Source organism: Acomys minous (assembly GCF_964271855.1).
Source record: "Acomys minous genome assembly, chromosome: 1".
In the NCBI taxonomy this organism is placed as follows: Eukaryota; Metazoa; Chordata; class Mammalia; order Rodentia; family Muridae; genus Acomys; species Acomys minous.
This window is the reverse complement of record NC_140483.1, coordinates 8,097,003-8,124,817: the sequence shown is the minus strand read 5'-3', so window position 1 is coordinate 8,124,817 and position 27,815 is coordinate 8,097,003. Positions and strand designations below refer to the sequence as shown.

The following is a 27,815-nucleotide window of genomic DNA, read 5'->3' as shown; positions in this document are numbered from 1 at the left end:
TAACACCAACACCAGGAAAATAGTTTCAGTAATTTTTATATTAAAATGAGAAAAGTTAACTACCATGAATCTAAGATAATGAGGGGTGGGGAGGTATTTTGTCATCTCACCTTGAGCTGTCTGTGTCACAAATGTTGGTTTATAAATAGACATGAAGGCACTAAACTTAGAAATGCCAAGCAATTAATTTTTTTTTCTTATTTTCAGAACCAATTTAGTGTTCATGGTATAAAGTGTTTCTAAATTGAAACCCTTTCAGATTAATGGACTTAAGATAAATGGTCACTATTTTCTATAAATAGCAATAATGAGCTATAGCTTCAGCTACGTATCATATACCAGATCTCGTGCTCGATTTCGTTGCCTCATTTGTTCGCTCATTCAACAAATATTTACTGAATACTGGAAATGTTTCAGAAGAATCTAAGCCCTGGAGATAAACTGAAAAAACTGAATCGAAGAGCCCGTGTGAGCAAGGGCAGAGTCCATGTCCCAAGTAAAGTGTTCGGTGTGGCTGGGCTATGTGGAAGTCGGGATTAGCCGGGGTAGGAGGGAGCACAGCAGCTCGTTCATGTAGAGAGGTAATCGAACTCTGAAGGGCCTGATAGCCTGACACAAGATTTTGATATTTATTTCAGGTATAATAAAATAGATTCATTTAAGAAAGTTCATTTTGAGTACAGCTCAGAGTGGCTTGGATCAGAGCAAGGCTGCAGACAGGGAGACCACCTAGGAGGCTGTGCAGGTTAGAAAACAACAGACTAGAGCAGGCTGCTGGTGATCTGGGTAGAAATAAGTAGAGGCTTAAGAGGAATTTTAGTAGCTAAGACATCCCTGGATACTGGGACTGAACTAAGGTCTGGGCTGTCCAGAACGTGGCAGATTAGCACCCAGTCCTCAGTGGTGGTGTGGAACTGTTCAGAATGCTCAGCCTTCATCACAGTTACTGGTACCCTGCGCCAGTCAGCCCACGCTGCCAGCCGAGTTCCTGACGTGCACCCACGTCACAGCGGCAGCACGCAGGCCGTGCTCTCTCCACTTCCAGGTTCCAGTCCCACATTGCTAAGCACTTCTCTGCTTCATTTTACCACCACAGCCTGACAGCTCAGTGTCACGGGTCCCTGCCTGCCAGGTGGGGACCACACCTGAGAAAAGGAAGGACAATGTCCAAGGTTACAGTTTCTGTTCAGTGACACTGTCACTGAAACAAAGTGGCTTGAGGGTTTGCTGGTGCACAAGGCTGTCCTCTGTTGGTACCTATAAAACTTATTTCTCTGCTCTGCTTGATTTCTGATATGGTGTAGCCTTGCATATCTGTAGTGATTATGTATAAAAGTAAATTATGTAAATTAAACTTTGATTGGACACATAAAGTATTGGCTGGTTTTGGGGTTTTTTGTTGTTGTTGTTGTTGTTTTCTCATCTACTTTACTTCCAGTTAATTAGGGTAAAGCAAATATGAAGGGGCACAGATGTCTAAACATTTGGAGGAAGTACACATGTGTGTGTGTGTGTGTGTGTGTGTGTGTTACACACACACACACACACACACACACACATATATATATATATATATATATATATAGAGAGAGAGAGAGAGAGAGAGAGAGAGAGAGAGAGAGATGCAGATATAGATAGGTAGGTAGGCAGACTTGTCTCCAAGGCCGTAATTGTTAGAGAGCACTTCTAGTGTGTTTTCTGCTGTGGCAGGCTGTTCCCTACATAGGAAACAGTATCAGCTCTTTCATATCAGCTCAAAGCTGTGGCAGCTGAGCCTGACAGTCAGCGCTTTAGACAGGCGTTATTGCAGCTACAGAAGTAGTGGACACACCTGAGCCTAAGTCGTGCCTCGCCATGCCATGTGCTAACAGGGCGGGTGGCGAGATCAGTCGCTGCAGCTGCTAAGGACAGGTGGCCCCCTTGCTTGACACCCTTAACTGGCATTTTTACACCAATGACAGTGACATCATTAGCAGAGAGAGTGGCAAGAAAGTCATGTAACCAGAGTCCCTTCAACTACAAAATTTTATTTACTCACTGCAAAATAATGTAACTAAAATGTTTTTGTTTCTACACTTTGCCTTGACACTTCGTATAGCACCAGCTTCTGAGAGATAGCCGAGCGGAAAGAGGACACAAGAAAAACTGCTCCGTGAAAACAGCCAGCAGGTAAGCGCTTAGCATGCTCTGCGTTCACATGGGCTCAGGCCATTCTGTACAACCAAGAAACCTGTGAATTGTGCAGTGTTTATCAGGACCCATTTCAGCGTTCCCAGTGACGAGTACAGAGATACCATTTTGATTAAAGCTGATGAAATTTAAGGAAATAGTTTTTTTCGCAAAAGAAAAAATGCATTTAGCGTCTTATTCATCCTAAGTTACCTAAGTTGTCTGTTTTATCTTCTTTTCAATGTAGAGGATTTTCTGCAGTTTGCTTTTGACAGTATGTTTACAAATTTGCGCCTGGTGAGGATTTTTCTTGCTAGCTCAACATGGCAGAGTGTAGACTCTGGCAACAGAGCCGCCGGCCTGTGGGCATGGTGGTTGTCTTGATTATGTTAACTGATACAGCAAGGCCCAGCCGCAAACGGACAGTACCAGTCCTTGGGCTTAGAACCTCAACTCTATGAAAAATAAGAAACTGAATTGAGCACAGGCTTGCACTTGTAACTAATGCGTTCTCCTTGCTCTGGGCTGTGGATATAATGTGATGCGTTGCTTCAGGTTCCTACAGCCTTGATCTGTCAGGACTGGCGGACTGTGACCTGGACTTGTGATCCAGACAAACCCCATTCCCTTCAGGTTGTTTTTGCTGGAGTGCTTAGCACATCAGGAAAGGAAACTAGTGCAACCGTTAAGACTAGGAGGAGCCAGCTTTGTACAGTTGGCCAGAGTGCTCAGGAAGAGTCTTCTCCTTCAGTCTTCCTGTTCTGGATGAGGCAAAATTACCCATCATACCTTGGGCTTAATAAGCATTTCTCAGAAACCTAAACCTCAGTCTGTGGAGGAACAAGTGCAAAGTGAGACCTTATCAGCCCCTGAGAACCGTTCCTTCCAAGACCACATAGGAAGACCAGGTAGGCCCAACTGGAGTGAATAAAAAGACTTGGCTTGAGTGTGTCTAGAGGGCTTGGTGTGTAGCCCATCATTAGCATCTCTTTAATATAATAGGGCCCTGAGGTCCATCCCTACATAGCACTACTCAAAATACAGTAAGTGGGGAGGCGCAGAAAGGAGGTGGGAGCTGGAGGGCTCCCCGTTTTCTTCATATCTCTGCTTACTGTAGGAAGTGATCACACTGTACTGTCATCACACACTGACCTCTGTTGCACTTCATGTGTCTTCCCATCTCTGTCCCTTGTCTCTAAGCCTCATGAGTGCAATGCCTTTGCGTTACTGTACCGCAGCATGCCTGGCGCCATGCCTGTCCGCAGCTGTCGCTAAGAATAGCTGCAGAGTGGGTTGACAGTTGAGCCTAGGGAATGGGTCCACTCACCTGATTGTTTTGGAATTAGCATGCCTGGCTGTGTCCCGTTGTTTTTCCCTCATTGGATGATTCTGAGCAAAATGTTGAGGTTTTCTCCTTTCCCCTGTATAAAATGTATCTACAGCGTTGTTCTACAGGCTGGATGAATGAGTTCCCGAGTGTCTGTAAGGATTCAAGCACTGGCTGCTGTGACTCTCACATTGTCATTGCCATTTTTTTTTTACCTGCATGTTTCTTACATGCTTGTTGAATTGTATTTTTTCAATAATGTTGAAAATACACAGAGTATTAAATCCTTTGTAAAAACATCAACATGCGGAAAGGCCCATTATCTTTTTCTGTTCTCTGGATTCAGTCTCCAAACAATTAAACTCTTAGGTATTTCTTTTGCTATTAGAACCTGTGCAGTAGTGTTTCATGGTCACATGACCACTTCTTAGAGTTTTCAATTAATATTACATATTGACTTTTTTTTTCTATGATTCTCCCCACCCCCACACATACTGGTGTCTGGTTCTTTATCTCTTCCTCCCAGACTGAATAAATATGGGTTTTCATTAAGAAACTATACATGTGGCTGCTACCCACTTGTGTATCGTTTTCACTCACAGAGATGGTGGTACTGCTTGCCATTTGCTTTATTTCCTGTTTCTTAGTCCTAATTCATCAATAATCTTCCCCTGAGTTGTAACTCCTTCTGCTTACTTGTCCTGGCGGTATCCTTCTTGGCTGGCTGTTTTCAGTTCGGTTCTTACTGTCCGCCTGACCTGATGGGTGGCACGTACAGCAGCCTTAGGTTGTTGCTCGTTGGCACCCACAAGACTACCCTTACCTGTTTCCCAGAGTCCTCTTCCCTGGGTCCCATGGCATTATTTCACCTTGAGCTCTATGGGAAAGAAAGTTGCTTGTTAAATCTGGGAGATGTTTTATTTCTCAAGTCTCTTCGTGCTTTTCTCATGCTGGCCGGTTTCCCTGAGAGTTGTACTCTGGCTTGGAGGCCTCTGCCTCAGGGTTTTCATGTCCACTCCCTCCACGTCCTCCCATTCCTGGAGACTGCATTTCTCTCCCCCGCTATTAGTTACTGGGGTCTCAATCTTTAAGCCCCTCCTTTCCTCCCTTCCCCTCCCCCATCCTGTCTCTCTCCATGCGTACATGACATGTCTGGGTTAGAAGCACACAATTGTCTTATCTACACAACAGGTATAAATACAAACATAAACTGTCTTCTTGGAACACTGTGGGGCAATTTTCTCAGTATTATAACCTAAATCTTCAAATGACTTTTTTTTAAACTTCTGCGCTCTTATCTCCAGACTGCTCTTTTTAAGGATCATCCCATATTTATGCTTTGTCCTGATTAGGGGCTGCGCTGTATATTGTTGTCATTCTAATGTCACAGGCTGGGTTAGCACAGGGCAACTTGGAAAGGTGAAAATAAATATAAGGGAAGATTGAAGCTTAAATTTTCTTCTAAATCTATTTGAGTACAACATGAAAGTTTTTCACCTTTCAATTCATATATATTATTCTACATTCCTCTCCTGAAACCCATTTTCTTTCTTAGTATTTTAATATTATCTTGACTTTTCTTAACCCTTTTGGATGAGTGACTGCACTTGCCTTTTTCAACTTAGGGAAAAACATAAAGGCTAGAGAACAGAGCTATCATGCATCGAGTGAGTCATTGCGTTGTGGGACCATTTACTCCCAAAATATCCCAAGCAAGTACAGAAGCCTAACTGCACAGGTGGTCTGCTTTAGTGAGTCAAGGCTGAGGTGCTGAAGTGTTTGACTGGGGCACACTCTTAAAGTGGCAGTGTTCAAAGATGCTCTGAACACATAGCTAAGTGCTGTGAAGTTACAGTTTTGGCCTGTGGAGTGTAGCACAACTCACACTGGGCCCCTTGGGGGAGTTTTAAGAATCTTTGTAGAGAGTTTTAATCATATATTTGCCAGTGCTGCTGCCTGCAGGACATTTCGGTGGTAGGTTTCTGGGTGTCTCCTTGATGTTCCTACATCTCTCTTTGCCTCACTCCCTGCAATAATCTGTGCTCTCTAAATTAATGAGTATAGTAGTATTGTCTCCCCCACAGCGTGAGAAAGTGCTAAATCTTAACATACAAAGAGATGAAAGAGGCAATATTTAAGGTTTCCTTTAAACACACCACGTTTTAATAATCCAGGCACTTAACTTGTTTGCTTTTGAGAGGGGATCCCACACTGCAGCGTAGGCTAGCCTTGAACTCACAATGATCTATCTGTCTCCCTGCTTCAGCATCGTTAATGCTGGGATTTGAGCCCTCAAGCATCAGAACAGCTTCAGTCATTTCTGTGAGAATGTTTCTACTGTGTTCTATGAACTGTCCTGTTACAGGACTTCTGGATCTCTTACCTTGCCTCAGTGCTGTCACCGTTTGCCACCCTGTCATACCCCATGGCTGTTACTAAAGTAACAGCAGCTGCATTAGTACTTACACTGAAAGTCATATTGTTGATACTGTTCCTCTCGTCAGCCTGACAGGTTGTTGCTTCCTGGTATTCTCTGGGCACCCTATCGTCACAAAGCCGACATGTCCGGACGGCGAGAGTGACATGTTTCCTCACAGCATCACCCTTAGCTGCTCATTGGATGTGATTCTCAGGGTCTGCCCTACACAGACTGTAGCTCATACCCCTCCATTGGTCCTCCATGAGGCTCTGTGTCTTGTGGATTCTTCTCATTCACTGTGTCAGATGGCATAACATCAGAGTCCGGTTTTCCTTTGGGGTAGAGAGGGTTGTTAGTTTGTTTTTGAGACAGTCACGCTGTTGCCCAGGCCAGCCTCAAGTTCCTGGGTGTAACAGTCTCCACACTGAGACAGTAGCTCAGACGCTAGGTGGTCTCCCAGGCTCACTGGAGACTTTTGTCTTCCATTCATTCAGCCCACTGGCTCAGGGTTTCTGTCCACTTCCTACCATGAATTTTCATCTTAGTTGTATTTTTTTGTCTAATGTTTAATGAGTATCAGAGTTTTTGCCATTTGATCATTTTTACATACCTCAAAATCTTTCAAAATATAAGTAGACACTCAAGAAAATGAAACTTTGAAAACATACTTAAATAAAAGCACATTTAATTGTTACTTTTAGAACAACGTACCACTTTCTGATATTGATAACTAACAGACGTAATGTTTGTTGAGTAATCTGTCTGTTGAAGTGAGAACAAAACTCAATCTGTGAACATTGCACCTGAGGACTTTTGTACTGTTATTTTGTGTTAAGATCTCAGCAAGTTGCTGAGGCTGTTTGAGATCTCAGAACCATTTTGTTTTAGCCTCCAAAGTGCCACATCACGGGCAGACACCACCAGCCCAACTCCTGTGTGAATTTAAGAAGCCATAGGATCAGTGTCTACATTATGCTTGGCCTATTCCAGAGTGTGTGCCTGGGTTCACACTTATCTAGCCTGGGTACCACTTACCCATGTCCAGTGAGACAGAACATCTTCACAGCGTTATATGAAGCAGTTTATTGCTTGTAAATGGACAGCAAGACACAAAAGAAGCAGCATTCATTTTGAGCTGATCCCCCGCGGCTCAGGAAAGATGCCTGAGACAAATAGACTCCCACATCACACTTGAGTCACAGCTGAGGGATCCTAAGAGGCAGCCACCCAAGGTTACATTCCTCGGGGACATGTGTTCAGTTGCATCAAAGTCTCAAAAGATATCCTGTTTCCAGAGGATGGTTCAGCCAATCTTTCCTCGTCTAGGAACGTTTCTGCCCCAAGTACCTTTTGTAGTTATCTGCCAAGTGGAGGGGCCTGTATCAGTGCAGGGCCAGTGGAGGAAGGCCCTGCATGTCTGGTCTTATATTTCAGCCTTCAGGCAACAGCTTTCCTTCTTATGATTGGATGTCTTTGCCCATACCATCCCTCCCTTTAAAGTTACAGTTAAGTATTTTCCCAACTGAGCGACATCAGGAAGTTGAGTGTCACCCTCCCAGGTTGAAAGGCAGTTTCACAGGCATGAAGGGATGCCTGACAGTCAGTCACATGTCATCCTGGGAAGATTGGTCTCCTCAGAGTTTTACTCTGAGGCCTGGTGTTTGCCGCCGTGAGAACCCATGTACCAACATGAGAGCTTGTGGCAGCGCAGCTCGGTTATCCCCACCATGTCAAGATGTTTCCCTTCAACCCTGGAGGCTTTTGTGGTGAGATGGAGTTTTCTCCTTCCTTACCAGATTCTTAGAAAGTGTGGGTTTTGCCATGGTACTTGTAAGAAGTACCCAGGCAAAACTATCTAATACTTTGACGTATTATTTGAAATAATATTTTATTGCTGATAGTGTTCAATCCTGTTAGCCTCCATAATATCTTTTCATTTTATTCCTAAAAGTACATTTTCATTTAGTTCGTGTCACGCGAATCGATAACATTTGCACATTACTTGCTCTAATTTCTTACATTATCTATTCATAGTATCAGGAGAAAGTGATGGGGTTTTGCTATCCTCTTGCCTAGTTAGTAGATTAAAACAAAAATCTGTTAAAATAGAAGACAGTTGTTTAATTTCAGAAGCAGTAGATCCTGTCACGTGTTCTTATTCTGTAGGCGGGGGTTCTTACCTCATTCGTGTCTGCCACCTCCCATCAAAACAGAAAGAGCATCCGTGTTTACACCACTGCAGTGCACTCATCGCCACACGGTGATGCTTGTCATTGCAGTGTCATACGTGCCACAGCATTGCAGCTGCTCCTTACTCGGTCCTCTAAAGATTCCAAGATGTTCAGGATTGAGTGCTCAGTCTTCCCCACGCTGTCATTTGTTGTTTGGAAAGGAAACCTAATTTGCAACAAATACAAAACTATTAGTCATTTTGCAGCTTTGCCAAAAATAAATGAAAGTATTAACGACTACATCTCTGAGCAGCTGTTAATAAATTGGAGGAGGACTGCTCATTAGAGACTGCATAAGGATGTGGACTGTATGTGTGTGTGTGTGTGCGTGTGTGTAAAACATTGCCTTGCACAGAGGCATCGACGAACAGTCCATATATCAGCAAAGCCAAATGGTACGCTCCCTATGTCAAAGGAGATACCGTCCTCTTAGCGTATTTAGCATTTCAAACAGACCTATCCTTGTCATATTGGAGTTGTAATTATTTAACGCCATATTTTTAAATCATATTTTTATGCTGGTTGATATATATCCAGAGAATGACTCACTTTAAAGCGTTATCGTCCTTTATAACCTTTCTTCCCAAACTCGGGTAAGACTGTTTGTCATGAACAAGTTTGCTCGGCCTTTCTGAGAGGAGAAAAGCCTCTCACCGTGCTCTCCATTCACTCTTCTGTGTGCATGGCCAAACTAATAGAAAATAGTCACATGTTCACTTTAATTAGAATGTATGCATTCCATATTTGTTTAATTGGAATACATTTAATTATATATGTGTCCTAATTAAAAAGAACATTTGAATAACTTCAAGGGCTAGAGATATTAGAGCAGAGTAATTGGCAGCTTCCCACATATGCAACATAAAATGGCTTTTAAGGGGTTTAATTTTCCCATTCTACACTCTACGACCAAATTACTGTATTTTATAAAACCACACTGTGCGCAAATTGCCAGTGCGCGTGGCTCCTGTCCTCTGGCACCCTGAAATTCTACCCTTCCTTGCCAGGACTTTAAATGAGTGACTGGAGGGGGCTCTTTCAGGTTCGGACTACACCAAGGAAAGTAGTCGCTGGCCAACTGAAAATCTGAGCTGTTGCCTTCTGGTTGGCTATGAGGTACCCACGGAGAATGAGGGTTTATCAACTGGAAATACATTCTGTATCCTTGTATAGTAAATAAAATTCTAAAAATGCATGCTCCCTCAGTATAGCTCTGATCACGTAGTAGCCTCTTTCCCCCCACAGATGAGCGAGTTGTTTTCAGATGCCTAGACATGTGCACAGGCTCTGTCCCCAAGGATGGTGTTTGGATGTGGCTGTGGTCACTAATGATGGAAAATTGTTAGCATGTGTGAGCTGTTCCTGCAACCCTTAAGTGAAATAAATTTGTGGTCTGAAGTCCATCTCCTTAAGGACAGGTGTCTGTTTCACAGTTGGCACTCTCCAAATTGGCCCAGTGATTAAGTGGGCATGGACACAGATCTAACCTTTAGCTCCCAGAGATGGGTCCCCCAGGAAATGATTAAGGTGCGCCAACCGAGCCCTATCACAACAGCTTGTGTCACTCCTGCAGCCTGGGTTGTAGCTCCATTACGGAGCACTTGGGAATGCCAAAGCAGTGTGCTCCTGTGCCAGCACACTTTCGCAAGCAAGCAGCAGCCCTAAGTCATTAGTGGGAGTCACTGGGACTGCTGCCGCTGCTGTTTGTGAGCCTGTGTCTTACTGTCTGCAGAACCAACCTAAGTCAGCATGGAGCTGCTGTCAGCTGTCTAGAGGAGTTCAGCATGTGGACAAGTTTACTTCAGTATCCCACCTACCAAATTCATCAGCCACATGGAAAGCCCTGCCATTTTCAGTCCTGTTTTATGCATGTGGAATCTCAATCAGATCACCTGGATCACGGCAGAACAGAAATTATCCCCAGTATAAATTTTAATGGCCATGTATCTGTAATTAGAAGATTTTACCTAATATATTGAAAAAGCAAATATTAAGCACTTAATTATCACTTTAGCCATTTTTATCAATTATGAGATCAATGTAAAATAAATTTAAAAGTAATATCAAACTTGTTTACATAATTGTTAGTTTGACTTTTAAGCAAAATTTTTTATGTCCAGTACTTAATTTTTGTCTCTTATCATCTCTTTTTGGGAATAAATATTTTTGTCATTTCATATTGATTTTGTTTATATACCAGGCTACATGGGAATCTACCTTTGTTTATTTTATATATTTCTGATCAATTCCAACTCATGCCCAATTATATTACACTAAATTAACATAATTCAACAGATGTTGGTATTTAAATGTTTTCTGGCGTTTAAATCTTGGACAGCTGTATTAGAGCTTGGGGAAAAGGCAAACATTTAGAGTTAAATGCTGAACATATGCTTAAATTACTAATTAGAAAGATGGAATGAAAACTATGCATTCTCCTTCCTAAGGACAATAAACCCCAGATAAAGATTTTTGTATTTTTTAACAGCAGGTTACAGTATAGGCATGCTCCCAAACTAGAAGACACAGGCAGGCTTCGTGGATAGCTTAATTGAATTTTAAATTTAGTCCTTAAAAATTATGAACTGTCTGTTTCACGGAGCCTGAAAGGAGCTATTGTGACTCCTTACTTGTAAACTTAAGGGCCAAAAGATAAAACATTGCTTCGGGTAAAAGTGATTTTAGTGTGTTATCATGAAACATGTTTATATAGAGAAATGCTACGAAAAGTCAGAACTCATGTCTGCTTATTAGCTAGCTCTCTTAGACAAGTATGAATGTGTGCGAGGGCTAAAGAATCAAACCAGGTGCACCAAGGAAGTACAAATGGCCAACACGTGAAAACGTGTTCAACATCTTCAGCCGTCAGAAAAATGTGGATCAAAACTTGACTGGAATTCTAGCTTACTCCAGTCAAAATGGCTGTCAGGAAGAGCACAGACAGCAGAAAACGCTGGCAAGGATGGCGGAGAGATCCCTAGTACCGCGTCACATTTACTTGCACAGAAACAGTAGTTCAGTAACAAGTATGAGTGTGCATGCTCCTCCCATGTATGCCCTCACCAACTGCAAATCCTGCCTGTCACGTGATTAGCCCTGAACACGCCATGCTCCACCTCCTGGCCATATTTATCACCCAGGCCATTGTGGGAGAGGAAGGACTAAAAGCATTCCTTCCACAGCCCACACTGAGACACAAGACAAGACAGACACTGCAGAACTCCCAACACTGCCAAAAGTAAGGTGTGTGCGTGTTGTCTAAAAGCTGTAAAAGTGAACACACAAGCTTTGTACTACCTAAACCTGTACAACCTAAAATACTCCCAGAGAAACCTCGGGTTTTTCTGTTTCTGTAAGTAAGCACTTACATATTAGTGAAATTGGAACCAGTGAACGTATAAATTGTTTATAAGAGAAAACTCTTGTAAACTCTGGGTGTGCCTAGTTAAATTTCATTCAAGTACTATTTTATAAGCATATGATATTGCTAAGAGAAATATTCTTTGGGAAATCAGATGTGGGTCCCACTGCCTTCATGCATATAGCCTGTGCAGAACATTTGTCCATGCCTTGATGACTGTAACTTAAAGGCAGCACTGGGGTTTTGTTGTTGTTTTGTTTTTCCAACAATTATTTCTGTATCAAGAACCCAAAATGCTTTGTAAGAGAAGTGGCAGGTCAGTTGGTTCTGATAGCATTTCACTAGGAAGCTGTTTCAACAAGATTCAGTTAAAATCGTTTTCACATGGTAGTACCAACATACTCCTAAACAAAAACGTATTTACATACTTCAATGAGTTCTGGATATTCTAACCTATTAGTCAAACAGTATGTCAGTATGGTGATAAAAGTGGCTGCCACATTTTTCTTTGCTCTTTTTGCTGTCTTACTGAGCAAATGCACTTCAGACAGTGACATTACTGTGACTCCTCTGAGCAGGCACAGTCACTGGCCAGGGCACAAAACCAAAGCTGAGCTCAGTCTGAAGCCGGTGTGTCCCAGCCCAGGCAGGCTTGGAGAATGGGGCTGTTTCACTCTGCATTTTGGTTAGCATCTAATAAGTGTTGAAGATTTGTTAATTATTAAATGTGTTCAAGTAAATTTCAATAATAGTTGGAGAAATGCCTTTTTAAAGTACCCGTTTCATTGCCAAGTGCAATGTTGAGAGCACAGCCTTGCAGCCATTTCTAACACATGACAGCAGCTTGTTAGGTTCTGAGAGTTAGACATGGCCATCGGCCTGGAGTTGTTTTCCACATAGTTAACTGACAGATCCTTCTGATCTGAAAACAACTAGAGGCTGCCGGGTCTGGTGCGTGTGATGACAGATGTGCCGCGCTGGCGTGGATACAGAGGGAAAGTATCTGGATGGGAAGTGGGCTCAGAACACTTACGGAGAGCCCTCTCCTGTGCGCTGAGGGGGTTGTAAGGAGAAAGAAGCAGCTCTCCAATGTGGGAAGAATTAGGTAGGACACAGGGAGGCCAATTTGGGGAGTAAATAGAGCATCTCTGCTCTAAAGTCAGCACTAACATGTAGCCTTGGTGACTGGCAGAGGGCCCATAGGGACCAGACAAGTGTGGAATGCGTGCTTCCATGGTGGCCCCTCCAGGTGCCAGCAGCTCTACCGTCCAGATGTGAGCCTCTTCACTGGCAAGCACAGAGGCTCTGGTCCTTACCCGCCCTGCATACAGTAGCCACCTCCGCTTCTGGTTTTCTGTAGCACGATGACATCATAAAAGGAAGAAAGCTCTTCCAGCTTGTGGATAGTACACATGAGGCATGACACCGTGCAAATAACAGCCCCGCTGCCGGGCTCCCCATAATGCACAGACAGTATGACATGTCTGTGGTTCAGAGTCCTAACCACGAGAAGAGCCATGGCAGCAAGCTCACTCGAAAATGTCAGTGGATTTCAGACCCAAGGACTTGTGAGCTTTTAAGTCTGAGATAAAAATGGGTGTTTTGTTCTCATTTACATAGGTAAAGCAAACAGAACCAAATGCTAAAGAAGAACCAGTCTTTCTGTTAACCAGAAAATAACTGAGTTGTTATTTTAAATGGCCTTTATTCTTTCCTTATTGTAGCGCATTGCTCCCCTTGTGTGCGTGTGTGGCAGTTTACTGCGTCGCATGCCTGTGTGTTTTGTTTAGGGACCAGCTCACTGAGCATGCCTCCAGGAGTATTGAGTGGCAGCGTGTGAGCCTGGGTCAATCATGTTTCCCTTTGCTGTGCTTCCTTCCTGCAGCGTTTGCATGGTAGTATAGTCGGAGAGATAAGCTGGTGCTCGGATGCAGCCTGTGCCCCATGCTTTACAGAAGGAGAGCTAACATCTGCCCCCCAAGGTTGTAAAGTACAGACTAGTCAATACAATTTCTGAATGTATGGAAACCAAGGCAAAGAAAGAGAGGAAAAGTGGCATGCTGAAGATTGGTGACCATCCTTCGCCAGCATCAGCAAATATGGCATCCAGGGGTCTTCTTCACAGATGTAGCAGGCAGTCCGAAACTGGAGCATTAAAGGGATCAACAAGCCAGTACACCCGTGGTGACTGCAGTACTCACGGCCTCTACAGCTGTAAGCTTGATGGCCTTTGAAACAGATTCACCCTCTACCCAGACAACCTGCATCTATCCAACCTGGGTTGTTTTTTTTTTTTTTTTCATTTATCTGTTATATGTCTTCTAGGCTTACTGAAAAATAAAAATCGAGTAATAATGAGAAGAAACCCCCCAGGAAATGCCAGCACATGGTCATCACCAGTGTCCCTGGTTCTCAGACCCTTTCTGCCTGGGCTGTGTAGCTTTCCTCAGTTGTTTGCATTAGCTTTGGTTCTGGTAGAGAGAGCTTATGCAGTCACTCCTGGGTTATGGTGTGTGTAGATGCCTGAAGGGCGGATTTTATCACTCACCATATTCTATACAAAGGCCCTATCTATGTATGAGATATTTAAAGTATTACATAAAAACTGAGGTTTATTTAGACAGTCTCACTGTAGCCCGAGTTGACCTGGAATTCACCATTAAAGCTGGCCTTTCATTCATAGCCATGCTCCTGCCTCTGAATGCTGAATTACAGATGTGAGCCACCATGGTTAGCTAAGTGCACTGTAGACAGCCAGTTTCAGTCCCCTGCTCCTGTTACTCAGGAAACCTTCTCTGTTAATGAATGGCTCTGTTGCTGGGAAGGTCCACACATGGACACCTCACACTTGAGTCTGGAGGTGCCTGGTAAGCACTCTAGGCCAGCTCCTGCAGCAGCCATCACGTACAGCAAAAACAGTTGGGAAGAGAGGAGTGGGGCGGGCGTCGGCGGGGGGTCGGGGTTAGGACTCTACCTAAGGTGGCAGAGCCACTAGTAGCACACATCTGTCAGTAGTAGCCGAGAAGGGCTGTGTGCTGGCGGGGAGAGCACCCTGGTCAACAGAGTGCAGGGTCAGCAGGTATGGGTTGCAGAGTCTCGGACAGGAGAAGCTGCCGCCGCAGGGATCTTAGAAGAAGCCCCATCGCAAGCATTGATTTAGTCCAGGACGTGAACATGTGGGGAGGTCTAGGCAGTGGCCTGGCTTTGAAGGAACTAAGATGTGGCAGGATTTAGAGTGAGGTACAATAAAGCCAAGGGCAGCATGAGCTCCGTCACTGCAACCAGTTACCTTCTTCGTGGCTCTAACCTAAGACCTAACACAGTCAAGAAGCCTGCGTGGGATTGAGGCAGAGTGCACGGCCAAGTGACCAATGTATGGGAGAGAGAAGGCATCCGAGCCAGACGACAGTTCCTAATGGGGACTTGCTGTGCGCGGCCTGGGAGATTTGACACAAGAAGGGGCTGGAGATAGCTCAGCGGATAAAGGGCTTGTGCACCATTGTAAGGACAAGAATTTGGACTCCTCTGTCCCCATGTATAAACCAGATCTATAATCCTAGCTCTCAGCAGGTGGAGACAGGAGATCCTTAAGACGAGCTGCCTAGCTCACCAAATTGGCAGCTCGGGGTTCAGTGAGAGACCCTGACTTAGTAGGGAGCAATTGAGGGGGACACCAACCTCTGAACTACACATGCATGTGCATACACCCCACACACGCGGGCACCAGGTGGATAGGACGAAAATGCTTCAAAAGAAAACACTGAAAAACAACAGAAGATTGCCTGAAAGTTCTTGAGACTTGGCATGCATGGGGCACAGAAGGAGCAGAGCTTGAACCACCCGTCTCTTCCGTTTAATCTGTGGAGACACACTGACACTGGGTAGGGGAGAGGGAGGGCCATTTGAGTCTGGCAAAGGACAGTCACACTGGGCTGCATTTCCCAGTGCTGTCCATCCCTCTGCCACCCAGGCGCTCCTCTGGTGACACTACAGACCCGCCTTACTTCTGTGCAGCTGATGCCCTGTCCAGGCAGATATTGTCCCAGCTGACAGTGAGCATTCTTGCCAAATGCCAGGGCCATGGTCACATCTGCTTGTCTCTCTCTGCAGCTTGTCCCAGGCTGCTCGGGAACACATTGTATCCAGGGGGCAGCTTTCGCGAGGCCTAATGCTCTGGAAAGTCTCTTTGTAAATGCATGCAGCGAAGAGACAGGCTCCTGTTGTCTTGCCTTTAGTACTATTGTGTTTGACGTGGCCTTCCTCGCTGCTGTCAGTCCCTGTCAGAGCCACACGCTCCTCTCCGGCAAGGTGCTTCTCTGCAGGGTTATCGTTGTTTGGTGTGGGTTTCTGTTGATCACTTTTTCTTCACTCCAGATGATAAGACGTCCAGTTCAGCCCCATCTGAAAGGCTGGCTTGCAGTAAACAATGGGGCTAAGTCAGCGCGGGTCTATCTAACCAGCAAAACAAAGTGAAAAGGCCTCCAGGATTCTGGTTTTCTTGTGTTTAATAGACTGTCTTGTGGGAAGCCTCACTTCCGGTCCTCCTCGGCAGAGAAATGAAAGCATCCCTCCATCCTTTCCACTCAGATGAGAGGGAGGACTAACTTGAGGGTGCTGAGCAAAACCTTGAGCTACCCTCATCTCCTCCTTTGGCCAGGCAAATTCTGTAGCTGATGCTACAGTGTGAGAAATGAAGTTTTAAAGGCAATGTTTACCCCGGAGAGTGCTTTCCATGCTCGGGTGCTGAACGCCTTTTTCAAGAACAGTGTTGAGTTGAGTAGGAGCCAGCTGAATTAGTTGTCAGGATAGATGGCTCCCGGGGTGAAGTGACTGCTGCACATGGCTGAGGAGCCGAGTTCGTATCCCTCACACCCACGTAAGAAGTCTAGTGTAATGTGTCAGGTGTGTAACGCCGGGCCTGGAAAGGAAGGCAGATTCCCCAGGACTCACTGGCCCCCTCGTATTGTTTCAAAGAATAATGGGTAGTGATCACAACCCCAGATTTTCCATTCCTCTAGCCTCCTCACGCACATGCATAGGCAGGCAAACACACACATACAAACCCATGTACACACACACACACACACACACACACACACACGAAGCAAGCAAAAAAGAACTTGGTGACTAAAACAGACTCCAAAAGTACAGCTTCTATTAAAGAAAAAAATCCCACAAAGGGTGTGTGTGCGTGCGTGTGCACACACCACACACGCACGACACCATGACTCCTCTGATTATTTTATTTTTTGATATCATCTTCTGTTTAGACTTAAGGTGTTCTACAGTAAGAACTGAATGCCACTTTTCCTTCATGTCTTCCTGTCCTCTTTCCTGCGCAGCCTGTATAGAAGCATATGCTAAGTACACGGTGCACACTAGGAAATGCTGCTGAATTAATTTCATGCAGAAGAATAGGTCTCTGTGGTTTCCTTACAATGCTTAAAATTTTTATATGGTTTTAAAAAGTAAATGTGATCATAACCATTCATTTTTCTTGAGATCATGAGGCAGTACTTCCCTCCCCGAAACATTAAGTGTGTTATAGTTTTGTGTGACAATAACTATCGGAGAGCAAAGAAAAGCAAAATTATTTGTTAACTCACTGAACTAATTTTCAGAGATTTATTCTGTAAAATGCGGACTCTGTGCAGAAGGAGAGCGAGTCAATGCCTGTTTCTGTGAAGCTGCAGAGTTTGTGCTGTAGGTCTGTTTCTGCCAAACATGTGATTCAACTCACTCACCGTGGCTGCACATGTATTTGAAATAATTTGTTCAAAATGTATATGGTTTGCTCAGCTATAGTTTTTCATTATATTTTAAACATCAGTATATGTATATGCAGTATTAATATATATCACTGTCTCACATCTCTTTTTTCATTTCTAAAATATCTGGCTATTTTCTATTTAGAATTTTTTAAACTGTTACCTCTGTGTAAGAGTAAAGGTGCGTGTGCTTTAATACTTTACATTTACATTTATTTCTACTCCTTGATTTTAAGTTCCTGTCCCAACCATACACATCCCGGGTTATGGTCACGGAAATGGCTTGAAAAGTCTGAAGACTTTGGTTCTTTGCTTTAGCCCTTTCCACTTCTAGTTAAGACATTGTTTGTTGTTATTGTTGTTGTTGTTAACTTTTTTAATCTAGAAGACAAAAGTTCGCCAGAATTAGCTTGTTGTAACTGGCTCACTGGTTCTGAAAGTAGCAAGGCTCAGCCTGAGTTCTCGTACGTCATGTCTTTACATAGCTGCAGCCTGGTATCATGCAGGCTGTGTATGCGCTGCAGATGGGCATCCGTGCATCCAACGTGTTCTCTCCTGACTAATAAATAATTAAGCAATTCTAATTGTGTGAGTTATAAGGACAACATCACCATTTCCTTCCATCTATTTAAAATGTTTTAAAAGAATTCACTACTGTATAGTATCCTAAAAGAAATTGATCATACTTTTCCTGTAATAAATGTCGTCCTGACAGTAAAGCATTAGCAACCAATTGATAACCTAGCAACAATATTGTGATCTCTTTAGATAATTAATCTTCGCTATTTTCCTGTCAGATGCAACAGTGCTTGATTTTATGTTGAGCCAGAAAGATTGCCAGTTTTGAAAATTAAAAAGCATTCCTTTTATATTATTCATCCCAGTAACAATTTATGATGGTGCATTTAGCTGCTGAACGCTTGTCAACAAACGTAATTATGTTTCGATATAAACAAGATTGGTGGTTTTACTATGCAGCTCCATCTTTGGTGAGAATGTTTTGATTTAGGTTCAGATTATACAAGCTGTGTATTTATGTGTCATTTTCTCCCTCCTTTGTTAATAGTTTTTATTTCTTCTGATAATTACTTGTAGGCAAACAAGCATGCATTTAGGATCCTTATGCACAGGAGACATCAAAAGGAGAAGAAAGGCTGCCCCATTGCCTGGACCCACTACATCAGGTAAAACAAAATGGGTTGGAGTGGAGCGCAGATGCGGAGCACATAAATCACCACAGATAAAACAGAGGCGATTCACAATCACTCCCCCTGCAAGAGAGGCATGGTTGCAGAAACTATGAGGCAGATCATTTGCCTTTACGTTAGAATGCATAGCCCGTTCATTATGTGAACCTAGCAAGTAGCTAATCGGTGAGACACGTGCTGTATACCGACTCAGATGGGTGGGGTGCACAAAGATACAGAAGCCTCCAAAGTTGTGCCTTTGTGGCTTGAAGGAAATTTCAGACTTGCAGGGGAAACAGAGAACAAGCAGATGAGCTAGAAGTAGCTCACTGCCTCAGACTGTGTGACTGCTAGGTCTGAGGTGTGTATAGGATGGACACTGTGACTGCTAGAGCCTGCGTCTTCCTGGGCAGTGCCCTTAGCATCCTGGGCATGTACACACTCTGAGGATATATGAAGACCTCCTTTGGCTCTTGCCCCTACGTCTTACCTCCTACCCATGTCTCCTTGCTGAAATAGCCTGCATGCCATTCCAGACAGAAGCTGAGGTTTGCCTGTGGTGCATGATGTTGGTCCAGTTCAGGACTGTATGTGTGGGCTCAGCGGCCGTGTTCTGATTAGAACTCTTCCGCATTAAGTGTAAGTGAACTTACAGGACATTATGACAATATTTGTCTTTTTTTATGTCACGAGATGATACCTGGGCATCCCTGGAAAAGGGCAGAGACAAAGCCAGAGAGGCCATCTGTTAGAAATGGCATCTAGCTATCAACAGTATCATGTCCAGAAGAGGAAAGGACCAGAAAGGAAGGGGCCAGATCCCACCAAAATACATCATATGCAATTATAAAGATGCCGTAGCAAAGTTCATTATTTTATACAATTAACATACTCTAATATAAAATGAATGGAAACAAAGAGGCCTCTGTATTACATATACTGACTTGAGCCTAATTTTATATCTGAGATTTATAGAAGATGTGCACAGCTATAACTGTGGCGAAATGTATAATACTCATGAAATACTTGAAAATGTAACAACCCTCCATGACAAAGTACAGCGATGTTTTAGGGCTAGAAGATATGATAAGTTCTTCCCATCTCCCCGAAGGCTGGGACAGGCCTCCTCAGCATCCCCATTCCCAGGGAGTGCTCCCCTGAACTCTGACCCCAGTGGTAGGAGCCACAGAAGGGCAAGTCCTAGGAATATTACTAAGATCCTGTGTGGCCACAGTAACAAGGCAGGTGGCTGTGCCAGGTCCTGACACACAGCGCCTGTGTGGAGCGGAGGCGAGCGGGTGCTTGAGAAAGAGGTTGTACAGTTCTTAGGACAGGAGGTTTCTTACTTCAGAGCTCAGGGCACCAGAGGAAACCGTTTATGCAGAATTTAGACACAAACCTTCGCTGTAGCCCAGACAGTCCTCTGTCATAGCTTGTGCCAGGATATCCCACAGACTGTACTTCAAGTCTGTGAGAGCCTCTAAAGAGTTGAGCTTTTCATTTTACTACTAGATTTTTAACTTATAGAATAAAATTTATAGGTACTTTGTGTGTGTGTGTGTGTGTGTGTGTGTGTGTGTGTGTGTGTGTGTGTTTACTCAAAATGTTATGTCACTCATTTTAAGCGTATTTTTCCAACATGTGTGCAGCAGTTCTTTTCAAAGAGGAAGAAGTGCGGTAAATTGAGGGAAGTCCCTGATATCCCAGCCCTGAGTGAAGGTGCTTATCCACATGCACTCAGAAAGGCCATTGCATAAATACACTTGGATAATGAGGTTAGCCTCGCCTTGTCCATGAAAATTGCTGTTTTCAAATTCTAGAATAGCGTTAGTCACAGAATACCGAGTCTGTTACATCTATAAATTTCTCAGGCTTTACTGGCCTGCAGATTTCATCTTGAAAGACTATTCCTGGGATGGAAGAAATGGCTCAGTGGGTGAGAGCACTTGCGGAAATACCAGGACCTGAGCTCAGATACCCAGCAGCCACCCAAAAGCTAGGTGCAACGAGCAGTGCCCATAACTCCAGTGTCATGGGGGACGGAGGGTCAGTCACGAAGGCTTGCTTAGCAGCAGCAGCAGCAGCAGCTTCACTCTAGGTTCAGGGAGAGACAGTCTTGTGGGAATCAGGGAGAGCGATAATGGGTGTGCACCCACACACAAATGTGTGCCGCACACGCGTATAATGGGTGTGCACCCACACACAAATGTGTGCCGCACACGCGTATAATGGGTGTGCACCCACACACAAATGCGTGCCGCACACGCGTATAATGGGTGTGCACCCACACACAAATGTGTGCCGCACACGCATATGTTTTTGCTGTGTCCACAGGTCCTTGCAGACCTTCCAAAAGACGCGTCCCTGAGATGCACTCTCTTGTGCCTTTCTTTTCGTCAGCACCAAATATAAAGGAGGAAAATTTAAGAATGAATGAAAAGTCCCACTCATGAAATAGAATCAAGATGTGGACAGATAGATGTTATTGCTTGTAATCCTCTCTGCTATCTCTGTAATTTATTGTGAAAACAAAAGCAGATGTAGAAAGGACTTACGACTCAACTAAAGGAGCCTGCAGTTTGCCACCCACATTGGAGCTGTGTAAGTTGATGCCTGTCAGCATGAACAGTGTAACACATTCCTGATGAAGCCCAGATCTGACTGGGATGCTGCTAAGGTGGAGACAGTCCTCCGGTCGTCTCAGCATGTGTGCTGGGCAGGATTCGGTCTCTTTTGAAGACTGCACCAGCCAGCCGTGGTATTGGTTGCACATTTATTAATTGTGACAGGAACACCAAATTTATTTCAGTGCCTTAGCTTATTTACTGCTCCTTCACCTTCGTATTCAATATTGACAATGTAAAATGAATATTGATATGGCTCGGTATTGACTGTTTTAATGTATGGCTTGTTCTCTGCCTCCTTCAAAGTCACATACAAAGCCAGTGTGTGTCTCCAGCAGAGAATGTAGATTTACTGTTGTAAAACTGAGGAGGGCGGAAGCAAGAGGCTTGCCAGCAGACTGCGTTTTATAGTCTGACAAATGTCATCGGTAAAGGTGAGGAAAAGCAGTGAGCAGCACAGGAAGGAGGTTGTCACACCTTTTACAGGCCGTCAGTGGTGCTGGCTGTGTCTTCATTTTTGGTAGAAGTCCTAGCTTATTAAGGATTTGATGGTAAAAATGCTGAACACTTTTGTTGAGATATGGTGCCGGCCACACTTTAGCATCTTCCACTCTGCAGCCCTGAGTTTAGTGGTATTTGCAGCTACAATTGTCCGGCCTGTAGTCAGTTACTATTTAGTTTCGGATAATCTAAACCTCGATAGCAAACCACACTCCTCCAAACACAGTAGGACTAGTGTGTATTTCATATAGGGTTTCATCATAAGAAACTGGTTTTACGTTATATTTTCATTTAAATTTAAATAATCATTTTCATTATTTAAAATGTAAGTGCAGGGCTGGGAAGCACACTCAGTGGGTGAGTGCATGGTAAGCATCAGCAGGGGCCTGCCTGCTATCCCGAAGGCATGTGTGTGATGTGTGTGTGTGAGCGCACATGTGTGTGTATTTGATTGTATGTACCTGTAAAATGTGTACTATTACATCTCAAATAACTGACATATTTGACAGACGACACTAACACCTGCCATGTTCTCACTTCTGTCCCTAAAGTAGATACTGAGGGCATAATTACTACTCACCGTTTTGATAACATTACTAATAATGGTAGCCCGGACCCTCTGCTGGCTAGCAAAGAGACTGGAAGGCAGGAGAGAGAACTATTAAACACCTTCTGAATACGGGCAGGCACAGGGGGAGTGTGCTTGCTTGCCTGCTGTTCCATGGGAAGTGGCTTGTCACCTCCCTTTCCACTGACTCTTGATCCAACATCAATACAACGCTTTAGGAGCCAAATTACTCAACAAGCTGCCAATTAGGCTGGCAGTCAGCTGGATAGATTAGTGGCTGAGAGAGGCCGATGCAAGATTTTCATCTCTTGCGCCAATTACACAAGTGGGTTGCCCTCCACCACGTTCTACTCTGTGGAGGGTCTGAGGGGAGAGGACGCACTCCACTGCAGTAGACTCGGGGGACCAAGCAGACAGCAAGTGCTGGACTGCTGGGTACTCCTCTCACAGCAAGACTGAGACTAAATTCCAGGCTTGGGGAGCCAAGCGTGAGGGCCTGAGCTCAGATCACCAGCACCCATGTTAAAGCTCAGTGCTGGAGACAGCCAGAGGAGTCCGGGGTCTCGCTGGCCTAGGGTGGACATGGCCACTGAACTCCAGACAAAGTGAAAGATGCTGTCTCCTCGAGTCAACTGGAGAATAACAGAGGAACCATCCATGTCAGCCTCTGGCCTCTAAGGCACGCACACCCACATACATGCATAGGATACACACACATAACTGTAAAGTCTTAGGAATTCAGAATACAACCAGTTATGGTTTGGTTTGGTTTTATTACAGTCAGGGTTTAGGGCAAATATAAGATATTATGGGATAAGTTGCATTTTTACCACAGCCCACGAGGCAGTGAAACCACCCAGTTGTGGGTGCGTCCAAGTTTGTAGGACTGTCTTCACGTGCATGAGCTCCTCTGAGCCTGTGGCTCTGTGTGCGGTGGGCAGTGGACACTGTAGGATGCCTGTATGATGGATGAGAAACCATCCCGGGGTGGACCTTTACCTGTGGCTTCTCATGTTCTCATTTCAGGAATTGTGGGTGAAAACGCGCAGCCAATCGTAGAGAGCAACATCGGGAACCGCATGCTTCAGAGTATGGGCTGGACACCTGGATCAGGTCTCGGGCGAGATGGCAGAGGGATCTCTGAGCCGGTTCAAGCCGTGCAAAGGCCGAAAGGGTTAGGACTTGGATTTCCTCTACCACAGAGTAGTCCCGCGAGCTCTGCCCCCACATCTGGAAAGCCTGCCTGAGCAGAGCAGCAAGGAGGACGGTTCTGTTCCCATGCCCCAGTGTTGTAACATGACCGTAGAGCTGTCTGGTTTGAAGCTGAGCTCCGCGTCGCCTCCAGCTAGCTTCTGGGCTGTGTGGAGTCCCGCCACAGTGATGGAAATGGGATTCCTTCACAACTCATGGTGCTAAAGAACGGACCTCGGGCCCTCACGTCCCCTCATGATTTCCAGCAGTTTCTAGACAGCAAGAACAGTTGGTCGCTTATTTATTTTGATCCTAGATGTCAGTTCTTTCTGCTGCCTCGCTCGAATCATGCATGTATGTGATGGCCAGACAAACTCAAGCACACCCAGTAGGCCGGAAAGGACCACATTTCTCATGATGCTTACACGAGGTAGTTCTGTCCGCCCCGTCTCCATGCAGGGAGTCAAGAGCACACCTGGGAAAGGCTTGCTAAGCTCACAGGTCTTGGCGTGGCCTCTCGTACGGATATGTGACAGCGATGCCCATTAATTCTTTTGAGTGTAGCACGAATTCACAGTGGACAAATAGCAATCAGTGCTTGGCTCAGACATTTGACAAAGTTAACCTCATTGTCGTCGTCACCAGAGTGCCCTCAACATTACTCCAGTGCAGAGTTGATAAATCTTACCTCATTTAGAACGTAAAATAATTACTAAAAGGCAATGTATTTTTTCAATTGACGCTGACTGAGCTGTCAACCCTGCCCTCCGAATGTCTACCTCTACCCAAAGGCTGGTATTTTTTAGGGATCAGCTCCAGGATGAAGAAGAACGACTTAAGGTTTGGTCACTGAAGTAAATTATTAAACTCTTGAGTCAGTTTATTTGAAGATTTAAGTAGCTTTCCTAGTAACTGAGGTGACTAGCAGTGGCCTAACTCACTTCCCAAGGTACAGGAAAAACTGAGGGGACCTGCCATTCTCAGATTAAAACATTTACTTTACGATGAAGTGAAACGCTAAGTTCCTTCCATTCCATTTTTGGGTCATTCACTTCATAATGCCAGAAATGTTAAGTTGTTCTTTGTTCAGAAAATACTGATTTCTTATAATCTTCATTAAAAACCATGATAATTATTATTACTTACAATGGCCTCAGTTGGTTCAGTAAAGGTTGAGATAACCCATATAAGTGTATGCTTGAACAAACTAGTATGAACTTCAATTTTATAAATTCAAAGTATTTAAAATACTTTTTAAGGCAGTAGAAAATGTTTCAGCAGGTAACAGGCCTTTTCTGCGTGGCCCCCTATCAAAAATGCACCCTCCATAGTGTAACAAACATTTGCATTTCTTCTGGAAGCAGTCTTACCAGGAAGTACTCTGGTAAGAAGTAGGCCGCTAGGACAAGACAGGTGGACACCTGTGTGAGCGTTCATGGAACACTTGTGTTGGGTGAAGTACTTGTACAAGCTCATTACTAGAAAATTGCCATTTTTTAAAAACAGCTAACAGCTGTCTTCCTAAAATGCTTACTGTTCATGTAGGAGGGACAGTGGAGGACAGTGTAGCAACAGTGTACTGCCTTCAAGGGTCTAGTCCAAAGTTGTTTGCTTTTCTTTGTTGGAATTTCACTTCTTGGAGGTCTTGTAAAGCCCTGGGATTTTTAAAGGCTCGGTTTCAAGCCAATGAGAAACAAGGAGGCCATTGCACGCTTGGCTCCAGGCTTCAGAGAAAGTGGCTGCTGTGTTCACCTCCCTGTGTTCTAGAGGATGTACAGGAGCAAGCCAGAGCTGACCCTCCAGAACCGGTCTTTCTGGGTACTTTTCACCATCGCTGTGCAGACAGTGCAGCCCTTCTGCCGTGGCTTCTGCAGGAAGGTGCACACGCGCGCGGAGCTGCTGTGACACTAAAGTTCTACTTCCACACGAGAAACTGGTTGACTCGCAGGTGACTGAGAACAGTTTGTTCTCTCCATGGGTTTCTGTGTTGAGAATGATCAGCACTCACAGTAGAAGGTACAGCCCCCACCCCACCCACCCCACCTGCCCACAGTACCCTTCAACATTCAAGGCCTCTTAGAGGTCTGTGATAGCTGCCCATAGCTGAGAAGCAAACACAATCCAAGTAGGAAGCCTTCGTGTAAGTCTAATGTCTGCGGGGGCATGAATCCCACTGGTTACATTTAACAGAGATTAATAAACTTTTGTCATTGTGAATCAGTTCATGAAGCTCACATCATAAAGGACTTAGTGATTTTAAATAGATCATTCCTATCGCCTTTAAACAATACTAGACGCTTTCCTCTGCTTCCTTGTGAATCCACCCTGCTGTTCTGCAAGCTAACCAGGTCGGGTCTCTTTCCTTCCTCCAGTCTTGACGGTAGCCCAAGAATCTGAGTGTGGCTGCGTTAGCACTGTGACTCCTCCACATTGCCGTGTATTTGACATCAGGCAGATGTGGGCTGCAGACCCTTCCCTCCTGCCTTCCTTCTTTCCTAAATAAAATCCATATGGTTGTATTCCTCTCAAATTCAGTTCTTTTGTTTTTAAGTGATCTAGTGTCTTTTAAAGTGGCCAGCTATGCTAACACCCACCTATATTCTCAGAAATTGGGAGACTTGGATAGGAGAATTGCCATGAGTCCAAGACCAAGCTAGTCTGTATACTGAGTTCCAGGACAGACAGAAGTAAATGTCAGTGGAAGTCTGTTGCTAAGAGCAACCTGAATCAGTTCATGGAGTTGATGGTGCTCATAGGTTGTGCATCATGTTTGGACACAGTGTTTTGGGACTCCTGGCTGTAGTGATTCAGCAGACAAAAAGTTCAAGCGTCAGGGTTAGAGGTGCACCTGTGAGTACGTGTACACACAGTTCAGGCGGCAGGGTTAGATATGCACGTGTGAATATGTGTTCACACAGTTCGCAGCCCACGACTGTATCCCGTGTACAGACACGATCGAGAAATCCCACCCTTTGTTCATGTTCAACATTTCAAATTGGTATTCAGTACATTTTATGTTGAGCAGATGTTTCATAAGAGAGTAATTGTTGAAATACTTCTACAACCATTTTAACATGTATTTTGCCTTTCAGAAAGAGGAATGATCTACATTGGTATCATAAAATGAAGTTGTTAGCAAGGAATACTCTTGATTTTTTTTCCTTTGTAAAAAATTGTTACTGGTTCAACAAAGAATGAAAGAATAAAGCCCAGTGAACATTATTTCAGAAGCCATCACTTGTTCAGTTTCTTCTTAGCCTTTTGTTGCTTCTTACTGCTTTCGATTTGTTTTGGTTTTGCGTACTCGGGCCTGAGCCTAAGACCTTCTGCACTGCTAGGGCACCTCACCAGGCCTTCTCTTCTAACTTCAGAGGAATGGAAACACCTTTATTTTTTATTTTTATTTACTTGTTTATTTTGGTTTTTTGACAGGGTCTCGCTGTGTAGCCTTGGCTGTCCTGGACTCACTTTGTAGACCAGGCTGGCCTCGAACTCACAGCAATCCGCCTGCCTCTGCCTCCTAACTGCTAGGACTAAAGGCGTGCACTACCATGCCTGGCTCTGGAAATGCCTTTAAAACATTCTCTTGGTGTTCTGTTCAGTAGTCTAGTGCTTACGCAGCCTACAGGAGGCTCTGGGTTTGACCTTGACCCCCTGTAATGATACCCAGTTAACAGTTAACGGTACAATTGGTTGTTAATCAAGCTCTGGGAATTTCCAGTGTCTTTAAAAAAAAAAAACTATTGAAGAAAGTTTAGCAATGTATTTGCCCCACAAATGTATCCATAACTGATTGTGACTTGTTCAGTCACACTTCCATGTTTTTGTTTTCTCTAGAACTGGAATGGACCTGCCTTCTGCTCTCTCTCCACCTAGGATCTTGTGACCAGTGTAGCAAGGCTCACCTTCTTTCACGACCTGATCAGACACTTGGAATATTTTATAATATCCCTCAAACTGTTGAGTTTGGTTTGCTAAAAAAGACACTTCAGCCACACAGAGAAACCCTGTCTCAAAAAACCAAAAAAAAAAAAGACACTTCACTTTTTGTGGTAACAGGATTTTATCTTTTCTTCCACAGAAGTGAGTAGACTTGTCACAGTAACCTTTTTTTTTTTTTTAAATCCAGAGGTTACTAAATACTCAGGCTTACAAACTCAGCGGACATGTGGACCATGATGGCTCCTTGTGCTCAGCCCATCCAGAGCAAGGGCTTTCCACACCAGACACTTGGAGGAGATTGGGTTTGTGTCTGGCGAGTCACTGCCATTAACTGCCAGGATTATGATCTACTGTTGCCACCGTGAGTCTTATCTGCACATTAGTATTGTCACCTGGCTGTGAATCTTCCTCAGGTTCTCAGGCCTCCCTCCTGCTGCGTCACCATTATCGCAGCTGTTCACTCCTTAGCTTCTGAGTACTGAGGTTAGGCAACAGGAGGAAGGTGTCTTTGTGTTTCTGTAGTTGCT

At 44.3% G+C, this 27,815-nt stretch overlaps 1 protein-coding gene across 4 annotated transcripts in view; it reads left to right on the top strand.

The window, feature by feature from the left end:
- GPATCH2 (G-patch domain containing 2) overlaps window positions 1–26,576 on the top strand; it is a 130,759-nt gene extending 104,183 nt beyond the window's left edge. For all 4 annotated transcript variants that reach the window (XM_084783294.1, XM_084783296.1, XM_084783295.1 and 1 more), the window contains exons 8-10: window positions 2,099–2,169; window positions 18,371–18,459; window positions 23,182–26,576. In XM_084783294.1, coding sequence (XP_084639420.1) covers window positions 2,099–2,169; window positions 18,371–18,459; window positions 23,182–23,402 — 381 coding nt within the window. In that variant the 3' untranslated portion in view covers window positions 23,403–26,576. The remainder of the gene's footprint in view (window positions 1–2,098; window positions 2,170–18,370; window positions 18,460–23,181) is intronic.
- The last annotated feature ends 1,239 nt before the right edge of the window (window positions 26,577–27,815 follow it).